Source organism: Notechis scutatus, chromosome Z (genome assembly GCF_049901735.1).
Source record: "Notechis scutatus isolate UNSWTSFEM ecotype Mainland chromosome Z, rNotScu1.2, whole genome shotgun sequence".
Lineage (NCBI taxonomy): Eukaryota > Metazoa > Chordata > Lepidosauria > Squamata > Elapidae > Notechis > Notechis scutatus.
The window spans coordinates 80,270,955-80,295,277 of NC_142025.1; the positions used below are offsets into that span (position 1 = coordinate 80,270,955).

Consider the following 24,323-nt stretch of genomic DNA (forward strand, 5'->3'; position numbering starts at 1 on the left):
CAAAATGAAATCAAAAATTTATATGAAGTCAAATGCTGCTACTGCAATCAAAATTAAGCCTTTGATAATGTCGAAAGAGGCAATCTGCCTCTGAAATCCTATGCAGTTCTACAGTGATCTAAGATAAAATCTGCATAGGAATAGAACTCATTCAGTATGTGTAAATCATTGAGAGTCCAGTATACTAGTTCATGTACAATAGCTAATAAAATGAGATTTTGATCTTTACCATACACAAAGCTATGAAAGTATCACTAGTGTAAGTGATCATTTGAAGAATATTATTCTTTCAAATTCAGATTATATAATCACTTCAGAAATTCACAATGGAATATTTTAACAAGTAAAAATTATACAGTGCACAATTACAATGTACCCGATCAACATACTAATATCTATCTAAAGATCATACTTCAAAAAAACGAACATCATAAAATTTTTATCCTTTTTTCAGGAAGGCAAATCCAAAAATTATTCATTTAATTACTAAAATATTTTAAGACTATTTAAAAATTATAAGCAAGAAATGAAAAATAGAAGCAAGCAATTTTGGATAAGAACAGAAGCATAATGCAAAAGTTAAGAATTTTAATTTGCTATCTATTTCACTGGACAAGATTTAAACACATATTTTATTCCTTCCATTAAAGAAATTGGATTTCATTATGCTTGATTGGACCATGCATAAAATGTGCAAACAGCATATGAACACATAACACAATTACTATATAATGCAGATATGGTAAATATCCAATACTTATTGCATGAACCAAATGTTTACTATAGAAAGAAATGACAGATCAGGAGATTTAAATGGGCACCAAAATGCCCAATGATGTTATATAAAGCCATTTTTCTATGGCTGTTTATATAATGTGTCCTCCTAATAGAATTTAATATATTTCTATTAAACAATGCTACAGGCAAAATCTAAAAATATGCCAGCAAAGAAAAGAGTGTTAATATACATTGTAAATATACATACAACTAATTTCTTCATTTGAGATTGTCCATTTGGGCAAACATGTTGAGATATAACAAATAAAGCATGTACTTTCCAACACATGAGTCATCAATTATTTTTTTCCATATGAATTCCTTTTTGCAAATAAATGGAAGCAACTGATATTTCCCAGAGTAACATAGCTCTTTGGTCAATGAATCTAACATACTACAATGATATTTTGTACTTATTTGCCTTGGACTATATCCCACCGAAGATACCACCGGGATTTGCTTCTGAATTAGAATTTCACTAATATTTTAGGTTTTTCTAAGTACTTACATATAATCACTCCCAATTATGGAAAGTGAATGATATTCAAGAAGCACTATTCTGGATGTTTTCTAGATTTGCCTACTTGAGCATAAATCACAGCAGAAATTTTGTATAAGCATTACATTTGAAAGTGTAAATAATTCAGTTTAAATATTATTGATGATTTGAAATGCAAAATCACATAATATTTTTAATTTACTTAAATAAAATCACTTTATTTTTCAATGTTTGCTTTTAATATGAGTTATATTCAATATTTAAAAAAATATTATTTCTTCCAATATTTAACTTCCAATATTTAACAAAAATATGTTTCTGCTACAGGTATGCACAAATGATGTTTAATTTAACAGAATTATATCCATAAAAAGTACACAAAAAAGATGCTGCTTATTGTTGGGGGCAACATTTAATCAAAAGGATAGAAAAATTAACTGCAACAATCATTTTTAACATAATATATAAATGCTGCCTCTTATATAGTACCTGCTTTATCACTTGTTAGTCAAATATTAAACAAAGCAATATTCAATATTTCTTATAAATTAGAACATTTCAGTGCTATTCTCTGCAATCTTATAAAAATAACTATCCATCAACCTGACCAATTCCTCATTTCAGTGAAAGACTTGAATATCACTCATCGTTATAGACATCCCCTGCAAACGGTAGATGCACTTGATTGCCTGTAACATTGGGGAGCCTTGACAGATCAGGGAGGCTCTGGATGCGTGACTTGAGTTCTTTCCGTACCAGGGATACACCAGTTAATTTGCGCTTGTATTCCTATAACATATGAAAAACATTTACATAAGTCAATCAGTCAGTCAGCCATTTCATTTTGGCTATTGAGAAGCAAAAAATGACAAGAATCCCATTTAATTCATTTAATATCTGAAATGGTGCATTTTGGGACACCATAGTCCCAAAATGGGACTGTAGTCTATACCAGTGATCCCCAACCTTTTTGACGCCTTGCGGCCGGTACCGGCATCAGCTGGGCACCGCGACCCGGTACCGGCATCAGCTGGGCGCCGCCATCTTTTTGATGAAAAGTGCTTCGGTGACCTCACGGGCTGCGTTTTCATCAAAAAGATGGCGGCATTATAGCGCTTCGATGAGCTTTTCGGGTAGAAATGGCTTTCTACCGGAAAAGCTCACCGAGCGCTAAACGCCGCCATCTTTTTGATGAAAGCGTGCTTCCGGTGAGCTTTCTGCCGGAAAAGCTCACGGAAGCACTTTTCATGAAAAAAGATGGCGGCGCTCTAGCAAGTGACCCGGTAGGAGTTGTTCCGCGACCCGGTGCCGGTCCGTGGACCGGTGGTTGGGGACCCCTGGTCTATACAACACAGAAACTGACTAGAATAAAACAAGCTATACAACAATACAACAAAATTGTAGATTTAAATTTATGAATTTTGGGCATAAAAATAATGAAAACTACTGTTCACTGTTCATTGTCCACCAATCAATTGCATTCATTTTGTTTTGGGAACAATCTGAGCATCTCAAGTTTTTCCAGTGTTTGACTTTGGGGGTTGAGACTATCCCAGGCTCCACTGCTCCATCGGCTCAGCTACATTCCTCAATTCCGTCCCAAATCTCCCTTGCATTACAATATTTTTCCTCCCCCTCCCTGTTTCTGTTGTCTGGTTGTGAGCAGGGATGCATAGTGAGTCAGCCATGACATGCTGACTCTCCAGACGAAAGATAATCCTATAAGGAAACAAACATACAGAAAGTTACATTTCCCCCCCTTTCCCAATATTCTATTGAGGCTAGTTCAGATACTTAATATGGAAACTGTGGATGAGTCTAGATGCCAAACATCCCCTACCACCACTCATTCTATATGTGCCAGAGGGAGTCCCTCAGAAGAGGATATTGGGCTCAGGAATTTATGCCAAAACTTTGACCTGAATTGTACTCCCTGATCTGAAATGGTGCATTTTGGGACACCATGAAGCTGGTACACATGCTGCACAAATAGTTTAGCTAGGGATCAGGTCAAAGAAATCCTGGGTCACACCACAAAGTTGGCTTGCTTGAAGAACAATTCTATAATAGTCCAGATTACACTATTCTCAGCACTCTCTGGCAGCTCCACAATAAAATCCATAGATATTTCCTTCCAGGGAGCTGTGGGACTGGCCAGAGTTTGCAGCAGACCTGGTGGCTTGCCAGACAGCCACTTAATTGAGGCACAGTCAGGACAGAGGGACACACAGGATTCTCTGTTCTTCTTCATTCTTGGCCACCAAAATTGCCTTTTTATGAGGTGAAGAGTCTTTACGAATCTAAAATGCCCTGCCACCCTAGCATCATGGCTCCTAGAGTCTTCTGGCCAGCTGGAATGTATACCTTATTCCCCATCCATGCAAGCCTGTCTCTTAATGACAGATCGTCTTTATATTGTTGGAACCACTCATCTCCTCCCAGAGCATCCTTTAATGGTTGTAATAGATCTTCAGCTAATAGCAGTGGTGATGTTCTCTCATGTTTTGTAAGGGCTGGTGCCATAAATTGTCTGGATGGAATGATAGAGTTAATGATTTCCTCTCAGGCGGTGTATTGTGGCATTTGAGAGGTGCATTTGCCAGAAATTTTTCATAAGTATCAGAGGGTAAAGTTGAAACAGTTGAAGTATTGGGCCTACTGAACTTGTTTAGGAGAGCTTTTGGGGAGGTTTCAACATTTCTAGGTTTTTGTGGTTCATCCACACTTCGAAAGAAATCTTACTGCTCTCCAAGAATTATCTTCATGTTAGGACAGCCCAACAGACCCTGTAGGCTTCTTTCTCTCAAATAGCCCACTGCCTTTCAGTTTCAGACAGCTTGAGAGCCATATACGCTGCAACTCTCCCTTGGCATTCCTGTGGAACAGTACTGCTCCTACAGCCATGTCATGAGCATCTGCTTGTATCACAAAAGGCTTGTCTGGATCAAGATGTTTTAGGACTGGTTCCACAGTGAAAAGGCGTTTTAGCTTCTTGAACACAGTTTGGAACTTAAGTGACCAGTTCAAGGGCTGGTTGGACTTGGGCTTAGCTCTCCCTTCGTTTTCAGCAGGTTGCTGATCAGTAGGGTTATCTGGGCGAATGTGGGGATAAATTGGTGGTAGAAGTTTTCAAACTTGAGAAAACTCTGCAATTGCCTCCTTGTTCAAGGGGGTTTCCGCTCTAGTATCACCCGAACTTTACTGGAGTCCATCTCCCCAACTTCTTTCGAAATCTGATATGACCAGATAGTCTAGGCTGGTCTTATGAAAGTCACATTTGGACAGCTGTGCATAAAGTTGAGCCTTCTGCAGTTTCTGGAGCACCACTCTTACCAATTTCACATGCTCCTCCCTGGTCTTGGTATAGATAAATATATCGCTAGGTATACCAAGACCCTTTGTATAGGTGCTCATATAAGACTTCATTTATCAATTACATGACCACCACAGTAGCTCCTTGTAATGCAAATGGCATCACACAGAACTGGTAACACCCTAGGGGCAATTAAATGCTTTCTCCCATTTGTTCCCTTCCCTAATCCTCACTCAGTAATATGCCTTTCACTTTGTGAAAATTCTCTCTTCAGCAAGGTGCCCTGGTATGTCCTTCATTAATGGGAGGGAGTATATATTTTCTTTGCAGATATAGTTTTTACAGATTAACAGAGTTGGAAGGAACCTTGTAGGTCATCTAGTCCAACCCCTCACCCATGCAGGGGACCCTACACCATTTCTAACAACTGGCAGTCTAATCTCTTCTTGAAAGTCTCACTGATGAAACTCCCACAACTTTTGAAAGCAATTATTGGTTGATTTTTTCACTGTCAGAAAATTTCTCCATATTTCTAAGTTGAATCTTTCCTTGATCAGTTTCCATCAATTATTCCTTGTCTGGCCTTTGGGTGCCTTGGAAATTAGCTTGACTCCTCCCTCTCTGTGGCAGCCTCTAAAATATTGGAACACTGCTATCATGTCTCCCCTGGTCCTTCTCTTTAGTAGACTAGCCAAGCCCAGTTCCTGTTACCTTTCTTCATATGTTTTATGAAAGACAGTCCCCAAATCATCCTGGTTGCTCTTCTCTGTACTTTTTCTAGAGTCTCAACATCTTTTTTATAGTGTGGTGACCAAAACTGGATGCAGTACTCTAGGTGGTCTTACTAAGGCTTTATAGAGTAGCATTAGTACTTCACTTGATCTTGATTGTATCCCTCTGTTAATGCAATTTAGGATTGCATTGGCTTTTTTGGCTGCCGCTGCACACTGCTGGCTCATATTTAACTAGTTATCCACTAAGGCTCCAATATCCCTATCACAGTTACTGCTATTAAGCCTGGTTTTATCCAGTCTATAAGTGTATTTTTGTTTTTTCTTGATAAGTGTAGGACTTTACTTTTCTCTACATTGAATTTCATTTTGTTTAGACAGGGCCCAGTGTTCAAGTCTGTCAAGACTATCTTCTAGGGTGTTAGCTGTTCCTGCCACCTTAGTATCACCTGCAAATTTGGTAAGTTCCCCTTCTATTCCCTCATCTAATTCATTAATGAATATATTGAAGAGTACTGGGCCTAAAACAGAACCTTGTGGCACGCCACTGCTCACTTCTCTCCATGTAGAGCCATTAAGGACTACTCGTTGAGTATGGTTTGTCAGCCAGTTGAGAATCCATCTGGTGGTGATGCTATCTATCCTACTTTTTTCTAGCTTACCAAGAAGTAGGTTGTGGTTTACTTTGTTGAATGCCTTGCTGAAATCTAAGTATATTATGTCCACAGTATTTCACTGGTCTACTAATTTAGTCACCATGTTGAAGAATGAAATAAGATTAGTTTGGCATGATATGTTTTTAACAAAGCCGTGCTGACTGCTAGTTATTACTTTACTCATTTCTAGATGTTGGCAGATGTTTTTTTCTTATCTTTTCTTATCTTCCCAGGTATTGATGTTAGGCTGATTTTTCTGTAGTTTCCTTGGTCTGTTTTTCCCCCCTCTTTTGAAGATGGAGCCACATCGGCTCCTTTCCAGTCCTCTGGTAATTTCCTGGTTGTAAAAGATAAGTCCCATTTCTTCTTAAGAAAAGTGAAAATATGTGTTAATCTGAATTCCTATGGACAGTAAAAGGATGAGTCCGATTTCCTCTTAAATTAGTGAAAAACAAGCTTGATTCTGACTTTCTCTTAACCAGGAATGAAGCTGGGCGAAGTCCTTCTGTCAAACTAATGCTGCAAAGGATTTAGCCTCTGAATCCTCTCTGTTTCTCTCTCTGAGCAAGAAAGTTAAAAAGCCCGTTTGAATCCCCCTATTTGCAAGAGACAAACAAGTTGCATCACCTCTGTCTCTCTCTGCAACCTCTGTGACAAGAGGCTGATTTGAGTAAGAAGCTGTGTTATCTTCTGGCTCTTGAGTCACTAAAACTGTTCATCTGGAAGAAGGAATTCATGCCATAAAGGGGCCTACCTTTACTCAAGTTTATGATAGTGGCCTCCAAGCAACAGAGTCATGAATACTTTAGGTTGGCTTTCCAAAGACTGAGGGAAGGTATTAGCAATTGAAAGAGATCTCCATGGAGATGAGCCATCTCCATAGAAACGAATCATAACCCCCCCCTCCAAAGAGGGAATCTACATCTGTAAGGAGGTAAACAAACCCAGCCTGTGGTTAACTTTGTTTGAAAGCTGAAGAAGCATTTCCCTTTACTGGATTTAGAGGCAATCTCAAGTCTAAGGACACCAGCCTATATTCCTCAACAAAGGGAAATTGCCTGATCACAGTCTGCTCCAAACATTAGTTTAAATCACAGCATCCTTTGGTGACTACTCTTCATAGCATAACTGCCTGCAATCAAGCTACTGTTGCAGCACCACCCAGTGGTCAAGTAGTGAATTTCAAAGGAGTTTCCTAAATTCAGCTACCCGCTTGCAATGCACTCTAGCGGCCAACCTGTCTACTACACCAGCGTCTTCCAGACCTCGCAACGCACTCTAGCAGCCAACCTGTTTACCTGCACCAGTGTCTACCAGACCTCGCAACACACTTTAGTGGCCAACCTGTGAATTTCAATGGAGTCTCCTAAATTCAGCTACCCACTTGCAGCGCACCCTAGTGGAAAAAAAGGAATTGCATGGAAAACCATTAAATTTTCCAAAATCCACCTTTTACCAATCTAAAGCATGGCAGCGTCTTCAGCCATGACAGATGTCTCTGATGTACCAGAGGACTCGAACCCCCCCACCCTTGATATAAACGTGGAGCTTGGTTCCCAAAACCCATAATCGGATGTCCAAACTTTCAGAAAAGCAGGGGTACCTCAGAAAGCCTACGACCTCAGACAGCACGGGAAGCCTACCAAGGCCATGCAGTTACACATGAGGGAGGATTGGAACTGGCAGTATTGATGCTATACAGACTCATGGTCGGAGCTGGTGAAGATCTGCGATGCCCCCAAATGCAAGTTGTCCCTCAAGAGCATCCACTCATTGGAGAAGGAGATAGATGAGCTTCTCCCATGGTGGAGAGACAACGAAAGTAACCTCAAATCCATCCAGTTGAGGCTGGATGACTCAAAGCTCCAACAGCACATACAATGCTTCAAGGAGTTAAATAAGGAACGTGAGGACTACATTCAGAAAGGCAAAGACTCCCTCCAGGCTGCTGCACAATGCACTACAGCTGGAAGAAATGTCAAGGGAGAGGGCCACATCTGACATAGCCCCTCAATCACACGTGGCTTCCTCTCACTATTCTAAGAGAGCCTCCTCCCTCCATCCTAAGCCAACTAGATCTCAAGTAGTTTCCAGCGTCTCACGGCAATTCTTTGCCGCTAGCTCTTCCCATCCTTCCAAAGCATCCTCCTGGCACAGCAACACATCTAAGGCCTCTAAAGCAGCAAGTTATGCCGAACAAGCTGCAGAAGCTCAAACAGAAGTTGCAGTAGCAGACGCAGATCTACGTGCAACAGAGGAGGTGACACAGCAGAAGGAGACAGTAGCAGCTCAAGCAGAAGAAATGGCCAGCCAACAGGCAGAAATGGCCAAAGCTCAGGCCAAATTGGAGTTGCTTGAACGACAAAGGGAGACGGCAGCAAAGACAGCACGGGCCGCAGCATTACGGAAGGTGGCCGACAACGCCTCCTTCAACTTCAACCTTGGAGAGTTGGAAAGAGAGAGAGCCCAGATAAACGTGTCAAGGCCTATGTAGATGAGCAGTACTCGCTACAGCACAAGCAAGTGGAACCGGTACAGTTAGTTAGCAGCCTCCCAAAACCAAGGGATCGAAGGGGAGAATCTCAACCACAGGATCTAAACGCCAGTCAAAAAATTGACGTCGTAAAATCTAAAACTCAAGATTCCATTCTCAAAAACAGCAAACCTACCTCACTGTCTCACGACCTGCTGGGCAAGCAAATTAGCCCACCAGTAACAACAAAGATTTCTCAACTGGTAGGCATACAAGCAGCCACAATTGGCACACTCAATTTAAAGGCAAAATAGTTCCTGCCACACCCTCAAGGCAACTCTAACGCAGGTGTATGGCAAGACAAATGTGGTACCCATACCTGGCAGCAAGAGAGACTACCCGCGTATGTGTTAACGGATCATGACCTCCTCATGAAGTACTCTGAGGAGAACTACGAACCGTCTACGACACATACCTTCGAGCCAGAACGCCATGCCTATGAGAATGCTGCACCAAGGGATGATCTGCCATCACAGAGAGGAAACAGAGAACAGTTACCATCATGGGGAAAGCTGGACTTAGCAGCTAACGGTGTCTATAAATTTAACGACAAGTCAGGCAGAGAATACCTACTGTGGAAGCATGTTTTCACAGGTATCATTCAACGAGAAAGGCCGTGTCCTGGCGAAGAACTTAAATTTCTGTTGGCATGGCTGGGACCACCGTCTGTTGAAATAGTGAAAGATATTTACTCATCCCTACTAAACGACCCAAGCACCACCCTGAAATGAGCGTGGGATGCGCTTGACCGGAAGTATAGCAATTCCACATTGATGGAATACTCGCTCTTGGAATGACTTGATGGTTTCAAGCGTATCAACCGCAATGAACCCTGAAGGCTGGAAGAATTTTCCGCCATTCTTATGCAGCTGCGGATAGCCAAAACATGTTCTGACTTAACAAGACTTGCTTGCCTTGACCAGTTCATAATGCAAGAAGCAATCATTACCAAACTACCAAAAGAGATACTGGAACAATGGATTGTTTTGTCTGATGCCTTCTTGGCCACAAACCAAAACAGAGAACCACCCTTTGCCCTTCTCAAAGAATTTGTTGCCCAAAAAACAAAGCCCTGCAACAGCTATCGAAACCTCTGTCTCAGAAACAGCTATCTCCCTACTGACAAAGAACACAACCGAAACTCTATATCTTTCAAAAGTATAGCGCAAATCGCAAGAGAAAAGAACTTTGTGGCTGTACATAAAACGGAGATTGCTACCTCACCCGTTCAGAGTATGGGCGAAGACGTGTCAGAGACAACCCAAGATAGACTTCCAAGAACAAAGAAAGTCCAGATTTGTCCATTATACAACTCTCGACACCCGCTGAACAGGTGCCAGGCATTTGCACAGAAACCTCTGCACCTAAGGAAAGCTTTGATAAGGAAGTACAAATTTTGCTATAGGTGTTGCGAGTCTAAGCAACACACGGCCAAAGACTGCACAGCTAAGGTGCAATGTTACTTATGCAACAGCAACAAGCACCCAGCCACTCTGCATCCAGACTCTGAGCCACCACAGCAGACAACTCATAACTCTCCCTTGGCCAAGGAGCCTCAGGTGTTACAGAGGCACACCTGGAGCCAGTGGTGAGTGTCAACTGCATGGCAGTGCGAGATTACACACTATCCCCTCGCTTGTGTCATCAGATCTGCTTAGCCAACGTTTACCCCGATGGATGCCCAGAAGAAGCAGTGAAGATGTATGTAATAGTGGATAATCAGAGCTATCACTCGCTGGCCAGATCTGCATTCTTCGACCTCTTTGATGTTCAAAAGGAAGAAGTGCACTTCATGATATCAACGTGCTCCATACCACGAAGCACAGTGGGAAGAGCTACTGGACTCTGTATAGAGTCATTAGATGGGAGTTCCCAGTTCCCACTGCTGCCTGTGCAAGAATGGGATGGGATACCAGGTGACTGCAGCCAGATTGCAACACCAGAGGTAGCAAGCAACATACCTCACCTGAAGCACGTGGCTCATCACTTTCCTGCTCTAGATCTGGAAACCGAGATTCTGCTCTTGTTGGGAGTAGATGCACCTGACGCTTTCATTCACAATGCAGTAGTTAAAGGCCTGAAAGGCTCCCCATTTGCCTTCAAGACAGCACTAGAATGGGGAATTACAGGGATAGTCTGTGTTGATTGGCTGCAGGCCCCAACCCAGGCAAATGTCTTCACAACATCCATTCCAACGGCTTTCCGACACCCTTTGGAACCGTTGGAAGCAAGAGTACCTGTCCACCTTACAAGACCACCGTAAATGGAAGACCAAAGAACCGAACCTTGAAGAAGGGGACCTTGTCTTGCCAAAAGACAAGGATGTGCATTGGAACTTGTGACCCATGGGACTTGTGCATCAATTCCTACCCAGCTCTGATGGACTAGTCTGCCAAGTCGAGGTCCTGATAGTGAGGTTGCTAGATTCTTCCTGCGACCAGCAGACTTTCACCAAGAAGCTCTACACCAGACCGGTCACCAACCTAGTGTTTTTGCGGAGAAAGGCTGAACTTGAAGATTGAACCTCAAGCTTTGCATGATTTGTATATACCCCATTGCATTGTTTGATGCTATATTACTATTTACTGTTTATTTTAAGTTGTTTACTTTAGTTGCTAGATAGTTGGTAGTGGAATTTATAATTCCAGGTGGGGAGTGTGCTGGTCAGACAATTATAGTTAATTGATAGTTGGTAGTGGAATTTATAATTCCAGGCGGGGAGTGTGCTGGTCAGACAGTATATAGTTAATTGAGAATTAGGAGCTGTCCCCTTAAGGGGAAATGTAGTTCATGTCATGTGGTCACATCTGTAATCCTGAATGGTCACTGAATTGACCCTTGGTTGGTTTTTTTGGGAGTTTCCTTTATTCTTGCTTGGACCTCAGCATCATGCTGGTGTCTTTCCCTTTGCTCCATTGTTATGGGATGAAGATAACTATATTTTCACACTATGAAAACAACTATGCAAAGATTGGACATTAGATGAATCTCAACATAACTGTGAGTTATACCTTGAGGCTGCCTATTACAATCCAATAAAGAAATTTTGTATGGAAGCCTTTGTAGAGTTTATCTAACTGTCTTTATATTCAGCCATAAAGACAGAGCACCGGTGCTCCAGGATTTTTGAAAGATGTGGGACAGTGGTTCTGAGATGACATCTGCCAGCTCCTTTAGAACTCTGGGATGTAATCCATCAGGTTCTGGTGATTTGTATTCATGAAGATCAGACAGCTGTTCTCTTTCTATTCATAGTTCAGCCCCCTATAGTCCACATATAATCGTAGACCTAGCCTTCTTTTACTTGAAGAGCACAGGGGCCCACCAATGTTGCTGGTTGGATGAAACCCCCTGGCTAGATTTTTGTCTATCAATACATGAAATCCCCCATTTCCCTGGGTATCATCTGTCTTCAGCTTCAACAATTTAGCCCCCAGCACAATCTCAACTGCACAATCTGTGGGTCAATAGGGTTAAAATGTGTCCAATTCCTTCTTGCTAAAGGCATCAGCTAAGTTGCAATATTCCTTTGAAATCATCAGTTCCCTCCAATGTATTAGCGGGTTCCACTTTTGCCTACTTTCAGGAGCGTGGTAGACTCTCAGCACTTTCACTAGTCCTTATTGGTTGACTGCTTTTCTCCATATCCACCACTTATTTTTGAATAAGGGGCTAAAATAAATCTAATAATCTTTACATGGGTCTCAGCCTTGAGCTTGACAGGTTTGGTCAGGCAGATTGCTGGCACTCTGCCTGTAATCCAATTGGGCAAATACCATAGGCTGTGTTAATTTCCTCGTCATACTTCCAACTTCTCTACCACTTGGGGGCTAACCAGGCATTTGGTGACCCTGAATCCAATAGGGCAATAAGGATCCATATTACTCCCGAAGAGGTTACCAACATTTCCTAGCCATCATAGGGATGATGATGCTACTTACCATTGGGTCATTTTCTCTTTCATTGTCACTTTCCCAAAAGGCAGCTCCTGTCTTGATGGAGGTCAGAGTTCCTTCACCCCAACTGGATTGAGAGGGAGAGAACTCCATGACCTGCTGCCTTACTCAAGTCTTTTTCTTTGACTTCACTTTGCTGCTCCGGGGGAGCATTTATTTGGTGACTCAATATAATTCCTTTCCATAGCGGAAGCAAGTTCCTGGACTTTGGTGAGGCTTCCCTCCTCTGGTTGGAGGCGCACCCTTTTCCTCCTTTGGGAGTCATTCACTTATCTGGCATCTAGCAGGATCAACTCTCCTGCCCAATGTGTTCACGGTATTTCATCAGGTCAATTTCCACTTCAGTAGCTTACTGCTACCAAGCTTGCATATTGCGCAGCAACCCCCTGGGGCAGGCAATTGTGGTATACCTTCTTATTCAGTCTTTCCCAAAATTGGTAGATTAGTATATGCTCAGGCCAATCTCCTTAATGGCTAGCCAGGCTATGGAAGTCTTGAATGTACTCTGTTACAAGTTGTTTGCCTTGCTTTAGGGCATGGATGCAGGCTTCTGTGTGCTGGGCTGCTTTCCCAGGGCTCACATTAAGGCATTGAGATCATTCACCTCCAGAGTTTCCTCATTGTACAAAGACACCAACCATCTAGAAACAATTTCCTCCAGATTGGCTGTGATGGTGTAGACTTAGGCTGCATTGTCTGGGTACATTGCTCCATAGTATTCCATGTGATGCTAGGCCTAGATACTCGTCGAAATGAACTGGGGAGTGGTGGCTGCTCTTCTAGGACATATCCTAGGAACAAACCAGCTGCTGCCATCGGTGCTGGTGCTCTAGCCACCACTAAGCCCATTGGTGCTGCCTGCTGAAATGCTGAAAGTGGAGCAGTGGAACTGGTCGCCATCACTGCCAGTGCTAGGGTTCTAATTACAGCCATAAGATTCTGGTATCACTGGCTACAAAAGGAGAGGAAAGGAGTAGCTAGTCACTGGTGGCTTCACACCTCCCAACCCTGTTACTGTGACTGCATCTCCCGATATTCAGTTGCACAAATCTCCATTCCCCCAAACTTCTCCCCCAACTGCTCCATGGATGATCTGTGGGCAGCAATAGGGAGCTTCCACTCAGTGGGGTCATTCCACTTGTCCAGTCATCTCACTTTCCATTTGCCTCCCCAGATCACATTAACCCCAGAAGGATGAGGGTTTTTTTGGCCTCTGTACCTTGCCCACATACATCACCCAGTGGGTCTTCAGTCCCTGGTATGGAGTGTCCTTTGCTTGGTCTTTTATGGCTGCAGATTTTTATGAGTCTGCCAACTGGTTACATCCCTTCTCTGGCTTGAGGCAGTGCTGGAGCTTCTCAAGCCAGGACCACTCCTGCTTCTTCTTCTCTTCTGAATCTTTATCTACAGTTAACATTTCCAAATTGTTGGCCTCCTGGTGGGATGTAGGCAGGTCACTATTATGAGAATTGGCTTAATGCCAACCTTCCCATTGGTAAAATGCAGCAAAAGAAACTCCCGGGACATTATTTTACTAATAGTATTGATAATTCCACATAAGCACAGATGTAGGAAAGCCAGTTCTAAAGTTTTCACGTGAAAACAAACATAGGAAAAATCGCCCTTTCCCCCTGGACCTCCCCATTGTCCACCAATCAAGTGCATTCATTTTATTTTGTGAGTGCCTTGAAGTTTTGTCAGCGTTTGATCTTGGGGTGTTGGGATTGTCCCAGTTCTTTCAGCTCACTTGCATTCCTTCCCACTCCATTTCTGTTATCTGGTTGCGATAACTATCGTGCATAGCAAGATAGAATCATTATAGTGCTAAAATTCATTAAAAACTCAAGATTGATAATGTATCTAGAGATAAGATGGTTATGTAATAAGAAAGAATAATATATACCACATTTTTTGGACTATAAGATGCTCCAAAGTATAAGATGTACCTAGCTTTTGGGGAGGAAAACAAGTTAAAAAAATCTGCCTCTACCTCCCAGAAATATGCCTCCTTGTAGCAAACAGCCTGTTTCAGCCTCAGCACAGCCTGATTAGCACAAACAACTGATTGTCAGCTGGATCTGCCTTAAACTGCAGGGATCACCATCGCCTATTGCCGCCTCTGCGGGCCCCATTTTCGGCTTCCATATCCCATTTTCTGCCTCTGCGGGCCCCATTTTCTGCCCATTTCAATCCCTGCCACCCGGATTTGATTTTGACAAGACACAGAATGCTTAAAGATTTTGAAAACTGGATTCTAGTGGGGCTTTAAGATTTTAGGTAGTTCTCAACTTATGACTACAATTGAGACAATTACTAAGTGAATTTTGACACGTTTTATGAGGTTTCTTGCCTCAGGTGTTGAGTGAATCATTGCAGTTGTTAAGTTAGTAGCATGGTTATTAAGTGAACCTGGCTTCTCTATTGCCTTTGCTTGTCACAAACAGCAAACAAACTGCATTGATCACATGAACTGCAGCTATCATAAATGAGAATCAGTTCCTAAGTGCCTGAATGTTGAGCATGTGACCACAGGGATGCTGAAACAGTTGTGTGAAAAAAATGGTTATAAGTTACTTTTATCAATGCTGTTGTAACTTTGAAAGATCACTAAATGAACTATTGTAAGTTGAGGACTACCTGTATAGGCTTCAATATGGTGCAAAACATTATGCCAATTAAAATATTGAAGGAGACTTTAAAGAATGGAATCAGAAACTGTGGTCATAATAGCAAACAATGTCAGTTATGATATCAATTTCTATGAATAGATTATGTCCAAAAGATGTTATTGAAGAAATGTCAGATGTAGAACAATTTTTGTCTGATACAATAGAGATTATATTGGAAGTGGATTGATAACTGATAGGTCAAGATAATTATTTAGAAAAGGATAGCTGGGTCTACAAAAGAAATCGGCTGAAGTTTTAAAATTTAAGGGGGAAATATAAATGACAAACCAAGAAAATGACCTGGTTATTCTCTCCTCTACTGGATTTTCAAAAGAGGTTTGTTAAGATCTTGAAGAACTCTATACAATGGAACAAGAAATAAATGGAGATAAATCGATCCCAAATGATATTTGAATGAACTAAAGATTAAGACTAATAAAAATATATAATGTAAAATTACTTTATTTGATCAAGGTTAAAATAAGATATGCTGTTACTTCTTGGGACTTTCTGCTGAAAACAGAATTGAAAACATGATACTTTATGGATAAGTTTAGATAACAGATGGTATCTGGGATAAAGAGAAAAAAAATAATATTAGAGAGAGTAAAGTGTTACTAAAATTGTTTTTATTTGTGATGAAGGTGGGAAGTCACTTCTTTATATATTCCTTTTTATTATGTGCTCACATTTTCCTTATTTTCTTTGCACTTTCTACTTCTCTCTAGAATAGCTGGAATCTGCAAGGAAGGAGTCAGGAAAGCTAAGGTTCCAGAATAAGCTAAAATTAGCAATTAATATCAAAAATAATAAAATAAATTTTATTTCAAAACGTAGGGAACAAGAAAAGACAAGAAAACCATAGGTCCACTAATGGGAGCAGATGGCAAAGAATTGACAGGCAGCAGGGAAAAAGCAGAACTGCTTAATTACTTATTTGCATCTTTTTCTTTGCAAAAGAAACAGCCCAATGGATCAAAAGCAGCAAAGGGAAATAGAATAGGTACATAAATCAAAACAGGCAAAGGATTAGTAAGAAAATACCTATCCATGCTGGATTAGTACAGATCACGTGGGCCACACTGTTTACATCCCAGGATTTTGAAGAAACTGGCAGTTGTAATTTTGGAGCCATTAATTTTTCAAAGCTCATGTAGCACAGGAGAAATGCCAGACTCAAAAAGAATTGATGTGGTTCCAATCACACAAAAAGGGATAAAATGGATCCAGGAAATTATAGGCCAATCTATTGACATCAATAGCTGAGAAAATCCTGGAAAAGATAATCAAGTGGAGGATTTGTGAGCACATAGAAACAAACTAGTACTAAGCATGGGTTAGTTAAAATGAGATTTAAACCAGACAAACTTTGCCTTTCTTTGATTAAATTAAATAAATTAGTGGATCAGTAAAATGCCGTTGACATAGTATGTGGACTTCAGTAGGTCATGTGATAAAGTAGACCTCAGCCTACTTCTTGGTAAGATAAAAACAATGTGGGTTAGAGAGTACCACTACCAGAAGGATTTGCACTTGGATTTGCAATTGGCTAACCAATTGCTCTTAGTGGGGAGTCCTCAACTGAACTACATCTACATGGAAGAAAGCGGGCAGTAATGTACCTCAAAGTTTGGTTTTGAGTCTAGTACTCTTCAACAACTTTATAAATGATCTAGATGAGAATAGAATGGGAACTTATCAAGCTGGGAGGGGGGATTGCTAACACTTTGAAAGAGAGACTCAATATCCAAAAGGACCTTGATATATTTGAATACTGGAACTCTATGTGACAAGATCAATTTCATTAATGAGAAAAGGTTCTTTACTTGAGCAGAGAAACCAAATGCATGGATACAGAATAGGTGATAATTGGTTAGTGGTAACCATGAGAAAAATTTAAGGGTCCTAATGACCACCACTTAAATATGAGCTAGTAGTATGCTGCATTTGCCAAAAAAGCCAGTTCAGTCCTAGCTTGTATCCACAGAAGGATAGCATCAAGAAAATGAGAAGTGACTTAGACAACAAATGGTGAGACAACATTTGGAATACTGCATGTAGTTCTGGTTACCACAATACAAAAAATTGAGATCCTGGAAAGGGTAAAAAGAAAAGTGACAACAATGATAAATGAACTGAAGGTTAATTGTATGACAAGGACTTGATGGTATGTCTGGTCTATTGAACAGAAGCATTATGAAAGGACATGATAAAAGTGTTCCAGTACTAGAAGGGCTGTTACAAAGAGAAGATGGATTTATTTTGTAAGACATCAGAGGAAAGGACAAGAAATAATGGGTGGAAGCTTGTTAAATAGAGAGAAATTAACCTAGAAAGAGAAATTTTCTGTCAAGGAGTACCTGTGTTTCTTATGGCCAACTTACAGTTTTGTACTGAAGCAATGGAGAATAAAAAATTATTTCAATCATATTTATAAAGTGTGGGAAATTGCCTTGGCTGGCTTAGTTTCACAAAACTAAGAGCTTTGAAAAACTTTGCAGTTAAGAATTTATTTAAAATTGATCACAATTTCTTAGTTAACATTAATGATGCTTTACTTCATCTTCATCTGTCACTCTGGTTTAAAATATTGAATTAATATTGCTTAAATGTTTATATTTTTTCTGAAAGTCACATAACACAAACACACACATACATGCATCACCCAAATGTTTTGCTTTTTTAAAGAACTGCTATTATGTTCCATTATTCCATTTTCTTGATAATTTTGTTCAATAAAGCACAGAAACACAAGAACAATAGAAAAAAAGGTCCAATCAATGTAAATTAAATATTGCCAAGGTAGTTCAACATTCAAAAAAAGAAAAAGGAAATTCAAGTAGGCCAAATTTCTTAAACATGTTTAGAGCTTTCCCCAAACCTCAGCAACAGATATCTGGTATAAATTTTTACACTTTCAGTTTTCCTGGAAGCCCTTAAATCTGGCTCCATTTCCGGGCCTAAGTGTTTGCAGAGTCCTGCTGAACTTTTTTTAATAGATGTCATTTATGTGGATTTATCTGGGAAGTCATACTTAAATTTCATATTTTGGAGGCTTTTTGGAGTTGCATGGGCTCAAACTCCAATAAATATGTAAAATAAAAATTTAAAAAGTCAGCTTTAAGATTTCCTAATAAATAATTTGAAATTATGGATGAATGGTAAAAATAATTTGTACGATAATAAACTAAGTTGCTCACAAGGGTTAGGAAAGAAGTCCAATCTAAAGAGAGGTTAATAAAATAATAAATATGGTTCAATATAAGTAAATAACAAGAAAAACTATTAGCCCAAATTCTTATTATTATACACTGCTAGGCAGGCATGGGGAGCAGAGATGTAAACTTTTTTCTTTACGAATTATCAGAAATTCAATCAATTAGAATAGAGATGGAAAGATCTTGAAGGTCCTCTAGTCCAACTCCTAGCTCAAGCAGGAGACCCTATAGCATTTGAGACAAGTGGCTGTCCAGTCACTTCTTAAAGCCTTTCAGTGATGAAGCATCCACAACTTCTGAAGGCAAGCTGTTCCATTGGTTAATTGTTCTCACTGTTAGAAAGTTCCTCTCTTCTAAGGTTGCTTCTCTCCTTGATTAGTTTCCATCTATTGTTTCTTGTCATGTCTTCTGGTATTTTGGAAAATAAGTTGACCCCCTCTTCTTTATGGCAGCCCCTCAAATACTGGAATACTGCTATCATGTGATTCCTAATCCTTCTTTTCTCTAGACTAGCCATACATACACTAGGACTCCCAAGTTCCCACTCAAAGTTAGTGTTTTTGAGCCAGGTTTTACCTAATCTATACTTATACCTTTGCTTTTTCTTGCCTAAGTGTAAAACCTCTTTTCTCCACATTAAATTTTATTTTATTTTATTGGATAGGGCTCATTGTTCAAATCTGTCAAGATCCATTTGGATCCTGAGCTTGTCTTCTGTGGTGTTTATTCCTACCAGCTTTGTGTCATTTCCAATTTGATCAGTTGCCCTTCTATTTCCCCACCTAAGTCATTTATATTTAAGAGTATTGGGCCTAAGACAAAACCTTGTTGTATTCCACTGCTTACTTCCTTCATGTAGATATAGTACCATTAAGTATGGTTTGTCACCCAGTTACAAATCCATCTGGTGATGATGATGCCTATTCCATATTTTTCTAGCTTACCAGTCTATCGTGTTGAATGCTTTAATGAAATTTAAGTATTCTCCTTATATAGCACTTTGCTCATCTACTAAAGAATAAAATAAGATTGCTTTGGCATGATCTGTTTTTAACAAACCCATGTTGGCTTCTACTTATAATTTTGTTTCTAGATGTTTGAACGTGTTTTTTATTATCTTTTCCAGGATCTTCCCAGGTAGTAATGTCAGGCTGATTGGTCTGTAGTTTCCTGGGTCTGTTTCCCCCCACTTTTTTTTTTTTTTTTTGGAAGATGGGAACCACATAATCTCTTTTCCAATTCTCAGGTAGTTTCCCTATGCTCCAAGATTTTTGAAACATATGGTACAATGGTTCTGAGATAACATCTGCCAGTTCCTTCAGAATTCTGGGATGTTCTCTCTAGACAAGTTCAAATCACCAGGACCTGATGGATTACATTCTAGAGAGCTTAAGGAGCTGATAGATGTGATCCAGAACCATTAAACTCTATGTTTTATAGATCCTGGAGTACCGGGGAACTACCAGAGGACTGGAAAACTGCTGATATGTTTTTCATCTTTGGAAAAAAAAAACAGATCCAGGAAACTACAGACAAATCTATCTGATATCAATATTTGGGAAGATCCTGGAAAAGATAATCAAGCAACAGATATGCAAATACTTAGAAGCAAGTAAAGCTATAACCAGAACCCAGCAAGATTTGTCAAAACTGATTGTGTTAAATAAATCTTATTTCCTTCTTTGACAAAGTCACTAAGTTAATGGACCAGCGAAATACAGTGGACATAGTATACTTGGATTTCAGTAAAATATTTGACAAAGTAGACCACAACATATTTCTTGGTAAGTATCATCATGGATTTGTAATGGTAAGTATATGGATTTGTAATCTATAAATGTGGGATAGATAGCATCATCAACAGATGTTTTTAATAGGCTGATAAACCGCACTCAACATGTAATCCTTAATGGTACTACATTCTACATGGAGAGAAGTAAGCAGTGGGGTACCCTAAGGACCCAATATTCTTCAACATCTTCATAATGTCAGGGCTCCAACAAATCCACCCTCATTCAAATCAAAAGTCTCTAGCCACATCTCAGACAAAAGAAAATTGATTTATTAGAGGTTGCCATGTTGGCACGTGGCTGGGTGAAGCAGATACTAAATTACATCATATGTTTCCCCCTTGACCCTGATCTTCCCCCCCATCCCCTGGATGTGAGTTCTCCAATGGGACACATCTATCTCCAAGTGTCATCCATCATGCTCTCCAATAACCTTTTTATGCTCCAACAACTTTGGGCTACCAGGGTGATTATCTAGGCATTTCAAGAATGCCTTGTTTTCTCCCACTCCCTTTTTCTGGCAGCTAAAAAGACAAAGGAGTATCTTTTTAGTTGACACATAAACAATTTAGATGACAGAATAGAAGGGGAAGTCATCAAATTTGCAGATGACATTAAATTGACAGGAATAGCCAACATCCCAGAACATAGACACAAAATCCAGATGGATATTTACAAACTTGGACATTGAGCCCTATCTAACAAAATAAAATTCAATATTAGAGAAAAGTTGGTTTTACATTTAGGCAAGAAAACCAAATGTACAGGTAAAGATTAGGTGAAATGTGGCTCAATAGTACTAACTCTGAGAGGGATCTTGGAGTCCTAATAGAAAATCACTTAAATATGAACCAACAGGGTGTGGCAGTAATCCTAGGCTGCATTAACAGAGGGACAGAATCAAGATAATGTGAAGTATTAGTGCCACTTTATAAAGTCTTAGTAAGACCACACTTAGAATCTATTTTTGGCACCATATTATAAAAAAGACATTGAAATTCTGGAAAGAGTGCAAAAAAGAGCAACAGGGCTGGAGGCTAAAACATAATAGTTGCAAGAATTGGGTATATCTAGTCTAATGAAAAGAAGGACTAGGGGAGACATGATAGCAGTGTTCTAATATCTCGGGCTGCCACAAAGAAGAGGTGGTCAACCTATTTTCCAAAGCACCAGAATGCAAGGCAAAAAACAATGGATAGAAACTAATCAAGGAGAGAAGCAACCTAGAACTAAGGAGAAATTTCCTAAGTGAGAACAATTAACCAATGGAATAGCTTGTCTTCAGAAGTTGTGGGAGCTTTAAGAAGAGACTGAACAGCCACTTGTGTGGAATGGTATAGCGTCTCTTGCTTGAACAGGGATTTGGACTAGAAGACTCCAAAGTTCCTTCCAATTCTGTTATTATTTTTACATATAGCTGATGGGATCTATGCACATTAATAAGGAAACAAGGCTTTGATGAATAGGTTTATGAAACAACACAGAAAAGAATAATGTCTCAAAATGGAGCTGGAGTTGCATTATGTCAGAAATCACTACACCTCTACAGAAATGTATAAAACCAAAGATGAAAGCCTTCTTGCAGCATATGGATTAATATATAAAAAAGGAATGACACTGCTATAGGTGCATACTACAGACCACTGAACCTAGCAGAGGAAATAGATGAACTTTTGTAAATTAGTTAGCTAAGTGGGGCAGGAAACATACCATGGTAGGGGCTGTAATTAAACTGATATCAACAGGAAGACAAACCAGAACCAAATGGGTGATCAAACAGGTCAAACAGATCAAAACTAGAAGTGAGCTGTATTGGATCTAATTCTTATGAACACAGATGAAATGATAAAGGGGGTTGAAGTTGCGGGAACTTTAGGGGAAAGTGACCATGTCATATTACAATTCAAAATAATGCATAAACAAGCAATAGAATACAATCAAACTATAGGCAATCCTCAACTTACAACAGCTCATTTAGTGACTATTCAAAGTTACAGCACTGAAGATAATGACCATTTTTTCAGTTACAACCTTTGAAGCATCCCCATGATGTGATCAAAATTCAAATGCTTGGCAACTAGTTCATACTTATGACTGTTGCTGTGTCCAAAGGACATGTAATCATATTTTGCAACCACTTGACAAGCAAATCAATCAGGAAGCCTGATTCATTTAACAACCAGATTACTAAGTTACCAAGTGCAGTGATTCACTTAACAACTGTGGCAAGCAAGGTTGTAAAATGGAGCAAAACTGACTTAAATGTTTCACTTAACAACATACATTTTGGGCTCAATTGTGGTCAAGGACTACATCTAGTGTCTTATACTTGAAGAGAGGTGATTTCAAGAAACTTAGAGATAGCTTGTGAAGGATTCCATGGATGGAAATCTTTAAGAGGAAAACAACTCAAGAAGCTTGGGAAACTTTGAAAAATGGGATTATAAAAGCTCAATCTAATACAATACCAGAGAAAGAAAACCAAGAGACACAAATAATAAAAAACAACACAGTTGCATAAAGAACTGTGAGAAAGTGACAGGAAGAAAGGACAAATATAAAAATGGACATATAAACATTTAACTAAGTCAGAATGTCAGCAAATAGCCTAAATCTGCAAAGATTAAGTCAGCAAAGGTAAAGCTCAGACTGAACTAAGACTTGCAATAAATGCCAAAAAGAATTCAAAATGTTTTTTTCAACATCTAAGAAACAAATCAAGGGTATGATCGATCCACTAAAGGGAGAAGATGACAAGGGAGTGACAGGTAGCAGGGAGAAAGCGGAACTACTTAATTCATTCTTTGCATCTGTCTTCATGCAAAAGGAAAAAAAACAGTCTAACCTAACAAAAACAGTACTGTAGGAGACAGATTAAAGTCAAAATAACCAGGAAAATGATAGAGAATGCCTATCCATCCTAGACAAGTTCAAACTGCCAGGACCACATGAATTATGTCCCAAAATTCTGAAGAAGCTGGCAAACAGATCTTGGAATTACTGAAACAAAATCTTTCAAAGTTCCTAGAATATGGGGGAAGTGCCAGAAGACTGTAATAGAGCTGATATGATTTGAATCTACAAAATGGGGAAAAAGTGAATCCAGAAAACTATAGACCAATCAGTCTGACATCAATAGCTGGGGAAAATAATCAAGCAGTGCATTTGTGAGGATTTGTAAATGAACAAAATGATTACTAGAAGCCAGCATGGATTTGTCAACAAATCATGGCAGAGAAACCATTTTGCCTTCTTTGACAAAGAAGATTAGCAAAATGTTGCAGTGTTTACCTAGACTTCAGTAAGGCATAGGGATAAAGATATACAGTACCACCACCAGATGGATTTGCAATTGGCTGATGAACTAGTCAGAATGTACTCAATGGAACTTCATCTACATGAAGGGAAGCATGCAGCAGGGTACCTCAAGGTTCTTTCTTAGGCCAAGTACTCTTCAACATCTTCATAAGTGATCTAGATCAGGAATTCCCAACCCTTGGGCTGCGGCCCACTACTGAACCTTGATCCTTTCGGAATAGGGCCATGGAAGAGGTTGGTGAGTGCATGTAGACACGTTCCATTTGCGTGAGTGGTGGGTGTACGCCCGCTACTCATGCAAATGAAGCTGTGTGCATACATGCACTTGCCTGCTGCATGCATGGAACCACCCTCCCCCCTCCCATCGGTCTGCAAAACCGAAAAGGTTGGGAAACTCTGATCTAGATGAGGAGATAGAAAGGGAACTCATCAAATTTGAAGTCAACCCCAAGGTGGGAGGGGATCTAATACTTTAGAAAATAGATTCAAGATTCAGAAGGATCTTGGTAGATTTGAATACTGGGCTCTATTCAACAAATGCAATTCAGTGATAAGAAAAATAAGTTCTGCATGTAGGCAAGAATAACATAATGCACATGTATAAAATAGGTACTACTTGGGTCAACAGGAAAAACTGTGAGAAGGATCTAGATGTCCTAGACCACAATTTAAATATGAGCCAGCAGGGTGCTGCAACTGCCAAAAAAGCTAATCAAGTCTTACACTGTATCAACAGAGATATCACTTGAAGTGATAATACTGCTTTACATTGCACTGGTAAGAATACATTTGGAATACTGTGTCCAGTTCTGGTTTACCATTATACAAGAAAGATGCTGGACCCTAGAACAAGGGTGTCAAAC

The 24,323-nt window shown here is 39.8% G+C and overlaps 1 protein-coding gene across 1 annotated transcript in view; it reads right to left on the reverse strand.

Moving 5' to 3' along the window:
* Positions 1-24,323, reverse strand: part of RPRD1A (regulation of nuclear pre-mRNA domain containing 1A) — a 53,305-nt gene continuing 28,982 nt past the window's right edge. Inside the window, exon 7 of the mRNA XM_026678284.2 lies at positions 1-2,065. Within this exon, the coding sequence (XP_026534069.1) occupies positions 1,916-2,065 (150 nt within the window). The 3' untranslated portion in view covers positions 1-1,915. The remainder of the gene's footprint in view (positions 2,066-24,323) is intronic.